This window comes from Aythya ferina (genome assembly GCF_964211825.1).
Source record: "Aythya ferina genome assembly, chromosome: 8".
In the NCBI taxonomy this organism is placed as follows: domain Eukaryota; kingdom Metazoa; phylum Chordata; class Aves; order Anseriformes; family Anatidae; genus Aythya; species Aythya ferina.
In genome coordinates this window covers 13,642,821-13,656,311 of record NC_140304.1, presented here as the reverse complement: position 1 = coordinate 13,656,311, position 13,491 = coordinate 13,642,821, and the positions used below count along the sequence as shown (strand labels likewise).

The 13,491-nt window shown below is 42.3% G+C and overlaps 1 protein-coding gene across 2 annotated transcripts in view; it reads right to left on the bottom strand.

The window, feature by feature from the left end:
• The window catches only part of COP1 (COP1 E3 ubiquitin ligase), a 125,218-nt gene that overhangs the window by 53,470 nt on the left and 58,257 nt on the right, over positions 1–13,491 (bottom strand). For both annotated transcript variants that reach the window (XM_084526917.1, XM_084526918.1), the window contains exons 13-15: positions 8,639–8,747; positions 6,869–6,950; positions 211–327 (exon numbers count right to left, since the gene is read on the bottom strand). In XM_084526917.1, the coding sequence (XP_084383043.1) occupies positions 211–327; positions 6,869–6,950; positions 8,639–8,747 (308 nt within the window). The remainder of the gene's footprint in view (positions 1–210; positions 328–6,868; positions 6,951–8,638; positions 8,748–13,491) is intronic.

The following is a 13,491-nucleotide window of genomic DNA, read 5'->3' as shown; positions in this document are numbered from 1 at the left end:
AAATTAAGAAGTTGGACGGCAGAACAGAGTTGACACTTGAGTATCATTGATGCCTTCTGGGTGACTGCACGCTTGAAGTCCTACTCAGAGGCATTTTAACTGCAAAGACACCTCAGTTCTGGGTACAGCAGCCAATCTCAAGTCTCCTGAAGAAGCAGCTTAAAGCAAGGAAGAAACAGCATTTCTTTCTCAGAAGACCCTTTTACCTACCTGCACAGCCAAAAGCTAGGTGATACCTAGAAGAGGGGCTGAATTTCACACAGCACACATTTGCCTTGGCTTCGATGCTTGCTACTGAATTGTCCAAGTTGGTAGACCACAGCTTCACTAGAGAAACAAAAAGAGAGAAATGAATAAACAAAAAACAAACTTTATCTGAAAGGTGTAAAACATAGTTCCTTTATATGTAAGATTTTCATGTATAAGATTCTGAACAACCTCAGTTACCAAGATGCTAATGATCAGAAAAGGTCAGATTGCAACCAATGGCTAGTGAGCCTGAGAACACTCTCTGGTACATACACATCAGCATCTCCCGTGAGTATGGAGAAGGTCCACATCCCACGCAGCTGAGGGCTTCTTCGGAGCAGGTGACTCAATACATGTTATAATCTTAACATTTAAGACTAGAGGACTACAGATTCATATAATCAAGAGCAGGAAGACTTATGCCCTTTTTGTTCCTCGTTTCCTAGCCTGGCTGTACAGAAGAACTCCATGCTCCAAAGCAGAATTGCTTTGCACAGAATAAATACACCTAATTGTATGCTTAAGCACAGCAAGTAAGAACAACTTGTTTTATTCTCAAGGAACTGGCACAGACAGAAAAGAAATCAGTATGCTAGCTTCCTATGATGATATATTTCCTTAGTACAAAGGACTCTACTGTTTTGTGAGACTACTGTGTGAACATTGATTTAACCACATCATACGGAGTGAGCTCTTCCCCTGTGTACTGGCTTCAGGGCTTCCCAGGAAAACCAACAGAAAATACCACAGGCTTTTCAAAATTTAGCTTTCCCCTCCCTCCACAAAAATTTTGAGCATCATTTAACCTTAAAGATGAAGACTGTTAGGTGCTCCCCACATAATGCACCTTATTTTTAAAAGGTGCAGGTGAAACGCTGCCCTCAGTCTGGGCAAAGGGAGCAGCACACTGGCATCAACAGGGTCTGCTACAAAGACTTCAATCAGACAAACATTATCCCTTCCCCCTCTTCTCAATGAGGGGGTTGTGTAACATTTGAGTGTCATGAACAGCGTGCTGAGGAGTAGGCAGAGCAAGATAGAGGCTAGAGCTAAGGACTGAACATGCAGGAGCTACCCAAAGGCTCAATCCTTTAAACAGCTCCAAGAACTGCTTGGGCTTCTTCAGATCTGTAGCCAATGGGTCCTCTGCCACCTTTTGAGGGAAAGCTCACTTTGGAGGTAAAGGAGTGAGCAAAAATGGCAAAAAGGACCAGGAATAGTTTCCCCAGTGTTTATTACCTCAATAAACAAATGAGGTAATAAGTAGCCTGACTGCACGTCCTCCCACCCTTAGAGTGCTCCTCTATGCCTCCTCTCGGCCATTCGTTCCCTGGAGCTTTGAAGGAGAAGCAAGACTTCCACATGGATTACTCAAACATGTTTTAGACAAGGTTTTACACAAGGAAAGGGAGGAACATTGGCAGGTTCATTCTAAGGCACCTTTTTTTTTTTTTTTTTTTTAAGTAGTACTGCCAGCAACAGAACACAACAAGACTGTGCTGTTTCTGACCATACGTAGGAGAATGGCTTCAAGAATGAAGGAAATACACGACTGCTCAGAGTGCACCACTCAAGCTTTTTAAAATACAGTCCTGTTGGCATCTGACAGCTGCCTGGAACCATTATAAAGCTGCACACAGATACCAGAAACAAACACTGATGCATGCTGTATTTGCATATAACTATTATGTAAAATTCAATGAAAACAGCCCCCAACCTGTTGCTGGATTTTCAGAAATAAATCCATCCTTATTTACCTGAGCTATAATACAGCTCTAGCTACATTTCTAAATGAAACAAACAGCCTTACAAGCATAGCTTAAGATGCTCTCTGCTCCCAAGTGAGACTGGATGATATACCTCCCCAGTGTGTTTCTGCTGGGGGGGGAGGAGGGCAGCAGAGAAATATAGAGCCAGGAAAAAGATAATTTGGCACAGTAGCAAAACATCAGTATTTTGCTTTAATGAACAGAGATGTTCAGTCTAAGTTGCAGTGGCAGTAGAGGACAACATGTTTAGGAAAGTGACAGCATAGGGAGCAAATAAGGTTGTGATTAGAGGATGCTGGCAGACAATACTGCTTAAACCTGAGGTGTGCAGGGAGGTTAAATGTTCTCACCATCCAGAGCAACGTTCTGCCCAAACCTAGGACTGAAAACACACACTTGCCTTGGAGCCTTCTATCTACTTATCGATACTTAAAGCTCTGTCCAAAGCGGACAAGTCTCTTCTTGACACCACCTCTCCTCTACTAAACAAATGGCCGTTGGGTCTCAGTTCTGTGGCAGAAGCTAATTGAGGGCTACGCTGCAACTTGGCTCATTTTTGGTTCAAGTCTTCAGGTCATAAGCTCAGCCATTTACCCTGGTGAAGAGACGACCTGTGTGTTCAAAGCCATCATAATATTCGTTACCACTGACAGACACAGATTAGAGTCTGCAGCAATTTCTGTGATCTAACTGCTGTGGGATACGCTAAGCTCCAATTATATCTTAGTCAGTGCCATAAAAAAGGATATATGCGACATCTAACAACGCATAATGAAACTTGTCAAGTTTTACCTGGAACTGTCCATTATTTTTGCAAAAAGAACTGACAGGTTAATAAAGCATAATTCATAAGGGTAGAGTTTATTTGCTGTAGCTTTCAGCAATTTTGCTGAGGTCGAGGCAGTAATTATACAACACACAGATGCCTTTAACACTTAGAATTGTGTAAATGAGGCAAACAACCATCTGAGATTGACTATTTCTAAAACACATGTTCCCAAAGTGTATGTCTCCTAGTATTGCTGTTACTGACAGATACACCTCTGTGGCCAAGTGTCCCTTCACCAAAAAAATAAGATGCTGCCTCTTAAAAAAAAAACTCCCCCCCTTTAAAAGTGTCAGTCTTTTCAATATTCTTTTTATTGGGTTGGAGCTTTACACCAAGCGTGTCAGTTTATAAATTCATCTTCCATAGCTCAGTTCTGTGCCCCAGCACTGACTGAAAGAGGTGTAATGCCTGCACTGCTGCAGTAGCCAAAGGGCTCGATGTACCCAGCTGCCACGCTGAAGTCGAGCAGGAGCACGGTGTAAACTCAGGACTGTTAGCAGGCAACGACTTCACAGCATCCCTCATTGTTCACACAAAGCATAAGTCAGTCAGTCAGGTATCTTGGTTGCCACTTTAACCATCAGCATCATCTTGACCTTTTGAGGCACTCCCTGTTGAATACGACCCTCAAATCTCCAAGAAATTATTGAACCGCTATTAGCCAGGAAAATGAACAGACAAAGTTCAGCCTGATATTTTAAGAGCAGTTAAAGCAGCAGAAGCTGAAGGAGCTAGCTACCTTTGAAAATGAAGCACCAACGCTCTGAACATCCTCAAAGCTGGGGTGCAAACCCTGACATGCAGCTCCCAGCAATGCTGCACTCTTTCACGAAGCCAGCTCAGCAACCAAATTCATGGGTACTGTGAAAAATAGGTGCCGGTAATGCAGCTGTGGTCTCATTTACCAAGGCTGCACAGAAATAGTTCTCCCTTTTTGCAATGCAATAGTTACCTGCATTCCTCCTTGCCACGAGTCAAGGAAAAGTAACCTCCCACTGCAGCTCTGAGCCTTCAGGTGCTCCTGTTCTGCTCCACCTCTCCATTTTGTGCTGGTAAGAGTGAAGGGACTACAGCTAACAAGTGACATAAAACCAGGACTCTTCCTTTAGTTTCTCAAAGTTGCCTGCATTTCCATGTGTTTCGGAGAGCTTCAAAGACATCAGAAGAAAGAATAGGTGCTTGACTGCTCCAGAATTGGTCACTACCCTAGGGGAGGTTGAAATTCTACCCACAGGGCATTAGGTAATATCTTGCTCTCACTGTCTTGTGTCCTAACTTCACCCCAACCAGCAAACTGCATTCCTGGTCTGGAACAGAGAGCAATACTGGATTAGGAAACAGCTGCAAGTCTGCACTGGCTCCAGCACTACCCCAACCCTTTGATACTGATTGTATGCCTTCACAGAACTAAACCTTCTCCGCTGAAATAGCACAGCTTCACCTTTTCCTCCTTATGGGAGGAATCATTTTTCCTGCCATTACCAGAAACATATAAGAACTGAAATTAAGACCACGCACTTTCCCCAAACTGCTCATAGCACAAGTAAACATTTTAATTTTGCTCACTGCTGTCTCATGGGCTTACACTTTGGATCTCCAGGGACATACTCGACTACCTTTGCCCCTTTAAAAGGGAAGGGGGTGACAACCATAGATAAAAATGAGGTTTTCATGCATGCAGTTATTCCAAATACAATAATGCTTCTATGCTCTCATTATCTGCTATTAAAGTACAAAGACCTTTCACAAATAAACATCCCGGATCATCTTCAACTAATGAACATGATGCAGGACCCAAGAATACCCAAGGATGTTGTTTCCAACTATATCAGAAGCATTTTATCCCTTGTGATACTCTGTTCATCAGCACCCCCTTTGCTGTGTATGAGCCATGGCAGAGCCTGTTCTGAAGCCCTGATGATAGGATTATTAATCTAAAAGCTCCTTTCCCAATACATGTCTACTGAGCACACCGAGTGCTTTAAAAATTAGCCTCTAACTTGAAAAGACTGAGAAAAGACAAGCAGATACGCAGGCATGCAGGAAGAACTGGCAAGGCTGTCACTTTTTTGCTGGCTTGTCCTGATCACTTGACAAGAAAATTTTATGCCCATGCTTTCCAGGGAAGCATGAAGAGATTAGCTCCAATTGCTCTGGTCACACCAGTATCTATCAACACTGAAATTTCTTGTTAGAAAGCCCAGTGCAGCAGCCTCATACAAGCAGAGAGGTAAAAGAACAGGAAGGTTACACAGCTCTTATATTTCCCACCAGACACTGTACCTGGCCAAACATGTCCTTAATGCATATTCAGAGCTGGCCAGAACAAAATTGAGCACTCATTAAGGTAAGCAAACAGATTAAAAAATATAAGTTAGGCAGACTTATAAGTTCAGACAACTTATAAATGTGAGGAAAAAGTAGCACTTAACTCTTTCAGTATGATGACTGAGATGGAAGTTGGACTCCAGAATCAGTTTGATTTGGGTGTTTGCTGCTGTTGCTCTGTACCTTAAAGACTTAAAAGCTGTGCTTATTTCAAACACTCACAGAACTCCATTTGTCTCCAGTTGCTTATTATGTATGCAAATCACAGGCAAACCGTGGTAGGAGCAAAGGATAAAATGTTCTAGGCCAATTCTGCTCACCAAAACCCCGGTGTACCTTCAAAAGACCTTCATGGATTGAAGTGTGAGTTATGTCGATTTGCAAACGCTGCTACAGTCATTTCTAAGGAAATACTACACTTTTAGAAACTATTACTGAAAAAGTGAACTGTTAAACTAGAGACAAGAGCTCTGCTTGCAGCTGGCTTTGCAGGACAACTTGTTAACATGCTAATAAGTGTGTGTCTACCTGGAAGATAAGCTTTTTCAAATGCATAGCATGAGGGGGGGAGCAGAGCGATGGAAAGGCTGATAATTTACAAGGTGAATGTTCACTCACTGTATTTAAGCACAGAGAAAACTCTCCACTTCAACCAGAAGGAGGCAAGTGTATCAAAAACATCTAAAAAGCACCTTAAATATAAAATAATCATTAAAGCAATGCTGTAAATGAAATTACCAATGACATGAAGAATGTCAAATGTATTTGAAGAATACTAATGCAGTTTTCTTTTGAAACAGAATTTAAAAGCATTCTGCACAAGAAAGGTTTTCAAGGTTTAATGGATATATAAAATTTATCATTTCAAAGCAGACCATGAACAGCTCTGTCTAGAGCTGTATTAAACCATCTAGGAGAGCTCATCCCCAAGGACTATGAAAGGGACTCTACAGCTCCTGCTGCTTAATAACTAAATTTGATCTTGTAAACACATTACAGATGAAATCTTGTTCATTAGGGATGAAGAACATTACGTATTCTTCAGTGCTGTCTTTATTAGTTTCCTACAGCTTCTTAGGAAAGGAAGATTTTCCTACCAGTATGTTGGGAAAAGGCTCCTTTAAAGGATCTCCAAAAGCCCTTCGACAAATGGGCCCTGGAGCACAGAAGTTGAGAGCTTGTCCCAATGCTCCCATTCAGTCCACGGCCCAGCTCCATTAAACTCTTAGAAACACCCTGCACATCATGAAAGCAAGAGGCTTCCTACCACGCACAATCTTTAACATTGAGAAATACAGGTAAAAAGATGCCTTCTGCTGTTTAACTTCTGCTTTTTCACCGAAAACTGAATTTGTGAAATACAAATACACGCTGCTCTTTTAAAAGGCCCCAAGGCTTTAACTCAACAAGCTTAACTAATGTTAAAACACATTTTGCTTTGTTTAGCGATTTGGAAAATGCTAGAGAGCATACTACCTGAGAATTGTGAACATCATACCAAGAAATCTTAATCCAAACAAAGCCTCTCTTTCTCTAAGTTCTGAACAGTTTGGGAATATCTTGACACATTACCACATCAAGTACAATATCGAAGGCAGCTGAGGAATCAGCTACTTGAAATATCACATTTTTATGCCTCAAAGGGAATACACAAAGCACAAGCCTTCTGCACAGAGATGGGGAAAAAAAATACCTTTTGCATCATCAGAGCCTGAAGCCAATAGTTTTGGGTCCATCAAGTTAAAGTCAACACTCCAGCACCTTTTTTCATGTTCCTGTTTAGAGAAAAAAAATATTGCATGGTAGTGAGTTGTAATCTGATAAAATAGTAAAAGAAAAATGCATGCTGTTTGGTATAAATCATCAGGAGATTCCTGGCCAGAAAACTTTAGTATATTTAGCAGTTTCTCAAGAAAAGCCTTTTCTCCCAGACAGACCAATGCTTGTATGGCATGCCAGACATGCCATGAAAGAAAACAACAGCAGAACAGCAATTTTGAAAGCTAAAACCAGTTTTTATTTTTGTTTATTTTTACTTTTGTTTTTAAATCTTGAAGCAATATTGAGTTCAGGAAATAAACGTTAAAGATCTGTTTTCCCAGCACAGTTTAGCTGCTGTTCCATTGCGTGCTGCCAATTATTGTAGTAGAACACAGCTATATCTCCTTATAATGATTAAGATGCGTGTTCATAAGCCATTCCAAACACCTCTTCTCTGGAAGTCCTGGAAATCCTTACCTTCCTATTCAATTGGGAAACAAAACTTCTGGTGTCTAATCCTGTTTTTCCAAATGCATACTTATAAGCCTACTCCTCCCCAAAACACAAAAGAGCTGTATCTGCTATGCTGGCATATCCCACGTGGAAGCAAACCACTGCATTGAATAAATCTTTGTACAGGCCAGCAAGACAATAACATGAAAAGCTCACCAGGATAAAGTCACTAAAGGATTTCTAATACATGTGAAGCAGATGTCACTGTGTATGCCTTTAACTATGTAAATCCAAATACAAAAAATTCCAGTGATCTGATAAAGAAACAAAATTAGTTTGTTTTAACACAAGCAACAGCTGGTCCCATCCAGGCTCATTATTCAGTCTTAAAGAAATGCAAAAGGCATTTGTGAGGAAAACAGACAAGATTTTGTCCAGTATAATTTGTTTTTAATTGAGATACGCAGAGGATTAATGAAAACAAGCATTATAAATGGCTAAAACACAACAAAAGAACAAACAAAGCCTTAAGTAGGAATTAAAACTTAATTGAACTGTCAAGAAAGGAGAACTGAAGGCTAGCCTGCAGTTCATTGCCACTGACCACTTTCAATGCAGTATTCTACCTATGGAAGACCCTGCAGCACTTCCAACCTCTCCCTGAATGGGCTGTCTTTTCTTCCAGCAGCCTCCTTGGTCTGATCACAAGGCCTCACTGCTGAGCTCAGTCCACTTCTGCGCACGCACTGCTCTGCTGAGCACAGAACTCCATCAGGAAGCCTTCTGCCTACTGGTCCCTTCTGCCAGACTTACCAGTTGCACCTGCATCTTGCTCTTCTGCTTTACAAGCACCTGCAACAGCAAATCACTGCAGGATTTTACAGAAGGCTTTTGACAAAGACAGACATGGAACAGGTACAGAGAGAGAAAAAGAGAGGTTTCTAAAGAAAGGCAAGACAGAAGTTCAAGAAACTCATTTCTCCCCGTACAGATTCCCTGCCTGTGAGCAGCAGCAAGAAAACATCAACCATTTCATGCCTGTAACAAGAAGATATAGGTGACTCCTTCAGAGGACTACAGCTCCATAAAGCTGTATGGATGAGCCATTTGCCAAACAGAAGCACAATCTATTTTGCCTTGTGAAGCTTGTAAGCCTACTGCTGAACAAAAAGCTGCATCTTAGCCCTAACGCTGCTCCCCTGACACGGTCTATAGCATGGGGAAGTGTTGCTCACTGACTGTACATTACCTGGTAGACCTTGGATCTTTGTCCTGTGAACCCATCCCACAGGATGACGGTGCCTTCATAGTCGCTGCTGGCTAGCAGGTTCTTGTGGTAACTACTCCAGCTGATACAGCTAAAAAAAAAAGAGACACAGTCAGTCTTACCTTAAATCACACCTTACAACAAAAAAATCATGCTTGCAATGTCAGTCTCTTTGCACAATGTTCAACAAGGGATGATCTTGAACGTCTTTTCCAACCTAGATGATTCTATGATCTGGTCAGTCACTTCACTGAAACATTTAAGAGGTGCCAAAACCAAAACTCGCCAGAAACATAGCAAACCTTCCACCATGAGCTAAAAGAAAAGCTTTACTTGCTTGAGTGATGTCAGTTGCTCCAACAGGAAATACTAGGATTTGGTTGGCTTTGTTTATTTTAAGATACATCCATCTCTAATAATGCTGTTGTTCTGCTGCTCGAATTCCACAAAAAGCTCAGAGCTCAGGGTTTGATGACTTCGTCTCTTGCCAAGAGCTACTACTTTTATCATTACCACAAGGATAACTACTTGCCTAGCAGAAGCTATACACGCAAAACATATAGCTGCATGGAGGACAAACCAACCCCTCTCCCTACAATACAGCCAACAGCAAACACATACCTACACGCACAATGAAAGCCTGTGACTTCTGACAAAGTACTTTCAGCTATCTGCACATGGGGGGAAGCCCCTTCCAATTCAGAAGGGAACAGCAGTTTAGGAGATGTTTCTTACCAGGAAGGATATTGCATGGCTTATATTTTAAACTGAATTAAGTGGCTATGTAAAACTAAGCGACAATTCCACTGACAAACTCTAACTGCTAGCAGACAAAACAAGCGCAACAATACTGCCAAGTCACATTCAGACTGTTCTGGCACTATGCCTCCACTCTGCCTCCTGAAAATCTGACAGAGGTAAGCAAATTTGTAATACTTGTTCACCAATTTTTGGACCATCTGGCACAAAAGCACGCCAGTTGGTATCAACTGTGATGCATGTAGCAGAAACTGAACTGACAGAGCCAATTCACGCAGGTCATCAAACAGCTCTGACACAGTTAACTAGATTATGGCAGCCTTAAGGCCAAGTTTTAACCAACAATAATGCTGGAAGTCCACGTTCCTGTAACTTTTTAGTAATCCTTCGATTAGTGCAGCCACGCTTTGAAGTCCGATGTAGATACATGGAATCCCTAAGGAGCATTTTCACCTTGGCAAATTCTTGGTTCCACTAAACACTTGCATCCTGTTTTCCTTAGGAGTCAGGCACTTGCAGAGGGGAAAATCCTTTTCCTTTGTTAAGGCAGTTTAAAAATATAAGCACTATTGTTCTTTGATTAGCTGAATAACTACAAGCAACTCTGGTGTCCTATTCCTGACCATGCTCTAGCTTACCGGGGCATGAATATAACTTTGTAATTACAGGGAGACTATGAACACCAACTGCAGTCACAACTGATTGCTACATTGCTGTGGCACAAACAAGTTTCTTTGATGTTCTGGAGCAGCTGAGTAATGGGAGGCAAGAAACTCAGCTGGTTTCTAAGAGAAATTTGAAGAGAGATATTTGAAGAGATGTGTGAAAAAAACGCACTGTTGGTGCTCGTATCAATGGGAAACTTCACCGGGTAATCCAAAAAGACTTCCAGCTCTGACATGCTCTGTCTGTAAAAGTTACTCCAACTTAAAACACAAGACCAAGTCATCCAACAGTCCCATTTTCCCACAAGTCTCCCGCACCACTGCGTGATGCTTGGAAAATGATTTCAGGACCTTCCTTCCCCCATGCATCTTGGGAAGCTTGCTTTATGGAAACGGCCGCACTTCTGCCTGTGCCCACACCTCCCTACAGCTCACATACTTGCACACTGCTTTCTCCTAACAGCCTCTATTGTTTTTAAAGCTTTGCTTTCAGAAGTTTGAAAGTTTTACTTACCCAATAAAATCTTTACCTTGTACCATCAGCTGAAGAGAGCTGAGGTGACACAGTTTAGGTAGTGCTTCTCCTGGTTTCACATCTTCCAGAATAAGTCATTAATTAGAAAGGGTTAGTGTCACCTCACCTTGCAAGTTCAAGGTTGTCCCTAGAGTTAGCACTAGGATCACCAGGAACGCATCACTATGTTGATGCTACCACCTTCAGGTGCCCACAGAAAAGCAGGTCTTGAGTCTGCCATTTACTGGAAGCCTCGCTCAGAGGCTCAGGGGGCTCCCTGAGGACAGGTGCAGCTGGCAGGCACTGCTCGCCAGGACTAGGAGATTAGGAGATGAAGGCTGCAGCAGTCCAGAGATAAGAGATAACCACACCTGACATCTGCAGCCTCCGTCCCATACGTAGGACAGCTGACCACTGATGGAAGGAGAAGTGGTTCAGAGCTCTACAGCTACAGCACGAGGCCCTGGGCTGGGAGCAGCCTCCAAGTAATAGCGGGGGTAAACAATGCACTAGACATTTATCTGCTTAAAGCTTTTCCCCTGCCGCCTCACCTCCACTTGAGTCAGGGCTTCAAGGAGACAGCTGAAGAAAGAAATACCGAAGTTCAGCCATAGATGAGCAGACAGAATACAGCACAGGGCCAAGTCCCAGAGAATGCACTCCTCTATCCAGACAGCAGTGAGAGCACATCAGGCAGGTGGAGAGAAGGGGAGATGTGCTGGTGCCTGGCTGGTTAGGGGATCTGTGCTAGGGGAGCACAAGAGCCCTGTCTGACCTGCAAGAGAGAGCTAGGAAATGCAAGATAAACTATGCAGAGGGTAATAGTATCACTGGATCTTGCAAAAAAAAAAAAAAAAAAAAAAGTCAGCCCTAATGATGAAAATTCAGAACTATTAAGTGTGTAAAAAAAAAAAAAACCTACAGTGTAACAGTGCTGTCTGAGACGTGCTAGATCTAAGGATGTAAGTAATGTCAAGTTTATAGGGAGAAGTAATATGTTATCAGATCAATCGATACCGATGGAGAAAAATGAAGGCTTTCTGTGCCCAAAAGCACATTTATTAGACTTAGCGCAGCGAAGAGCAGGCTGTGTGTTCTGCACCACCTAAGCCTGCTGGTGCTAACAAGGGGTTAATGCTCACTTGGAAAGCATTTGTAGGTAGAGTGAGACAGGGAAAATGGGAACTGACAGGTGAAAAATGTTTGGGGATTTGCAGCGACTAAGTGGTTCAATTAACACCTTTTAAGTCACACACACCATAAATCTTTCATTTTTAAGGAATATGATTAAAGGATCATAATAAGACAAAACCAATCCTGTTCCACCTCTCTGCTTTAATTCTTCCCTCATCACCTGACTCTCTGCAAAGTCTGAAATTAGAAACATTCTCCCTGACACTGCAGTACTTAAGCTTCTTTATAAGTTAAAGCCTCAAAAGTAACTTTTTGTAGAGCACAATTCAGGGTTGGATCAGAGAGAGGGGGGCTCCCTCTCCAGGTAAAGGACACTTACCTGATCATTCGCCCTATTAAAATGAAAAACAAGCTGTTCTGCACACCCCTACCCTGACTGCCCCATGGTTGTATTCTCTGGCATCTGTGACAGTACAGAGCTGAATAAAAAAACAGCTGTCCTGTGGCTGGGACATTGCAGTGTCTCTCTTTAATGGGGCTTCTCTGGGATGTACAGAGGGCTGGATGGTACTGCAGTGTTCCCTTCTGTGGGGGCACAGATCTCTCTTCCTCGCCCAACATGGGGGATTTTGATGAAACCTGCAAAGCCTTTATCTTCTGGTGCTTTAGTAAGGTGTTATCATGGGTAACAAATTGGGTAAGACTCAGAAGTATATAGGTAAGCAAGATGGAGACAGGGAAAGGAAAAGGTGAAGGGAGATGGACCAAAAATGCAGCTTCCTCAGTCCTCAGATGAATTAAGCACCAAAACCCCAGAGCACGTAAAAACAACCTTTTGCAGACAACCTGCAGCCACACACAGGGTTAAAAAAAAAAATGAAATATGGATGCTGTGAGGTATGATACAAGAGATAGTTACCTAAGGTTGAGACAATGCATAATAAAAAGGGGTTGTTGCATAATGAAAAGGGGTTATGCAAGGTCAGCTGTTATTTTAAACACTAGTAACCATCCTTTTCAGTTTTTGTTTTGTTCTTCAATCCAGAAACAGTGCAACAGCTGCACCCCAGCCATCTACCTTGCTCTAATTTCTGGCAGCTTTATTTCCTAGGAGATTAGCTGGGAAAAACGCTACAAGCAGGTCTCACTGTTTCAGCAGTGGGTGATTAGCTCTCATTCTCCTAACCTCATCATCAGATCTGGACACATGGAAATCCTGACCCCAGGAAGATTTCTGTTCATCTCATTCAGTGACACGAGGGGGCTGGCTCAGTTAGTGCTGTCAGTCATGCTGCTGTTCCTTCCATGAACCAATGCTTTTATGGCTGAAAGGTCTCAAATCCAGGATCAAGTTAGCAGGTGTCAACAGCCCCTCTGGCAAGTGACCTAAACAGAGTTAAAGCTTTTAATAAGGCATAGAACTGCTGTGGTCTGATGTGCTTCTGAGTGCCAAACGCTTGGGATCCAGTCTATTACTATAAGTCAACTGATGCCCAGTCATTTTACAACAGAAATGCTTTTAAGGGAATAATCCATTACTGGCAAGGAGCATCCATGTAGCAATGCTAACCAAATACTTCAGAGACATGCAGAATTACACCATCACAACAAATGTTTAAGGACATTTTTTTTTCCCCCTAATCAATCCAAAGGAAGTGTTTTGTAGGTTTAAGAGGAATAGTTCTGCAGAATGACTACTTCATTTCACTCCAAAATGAGGCAGGTACTCTGGAAACTGGAATTAATAGAAGTTGAGTGCATAC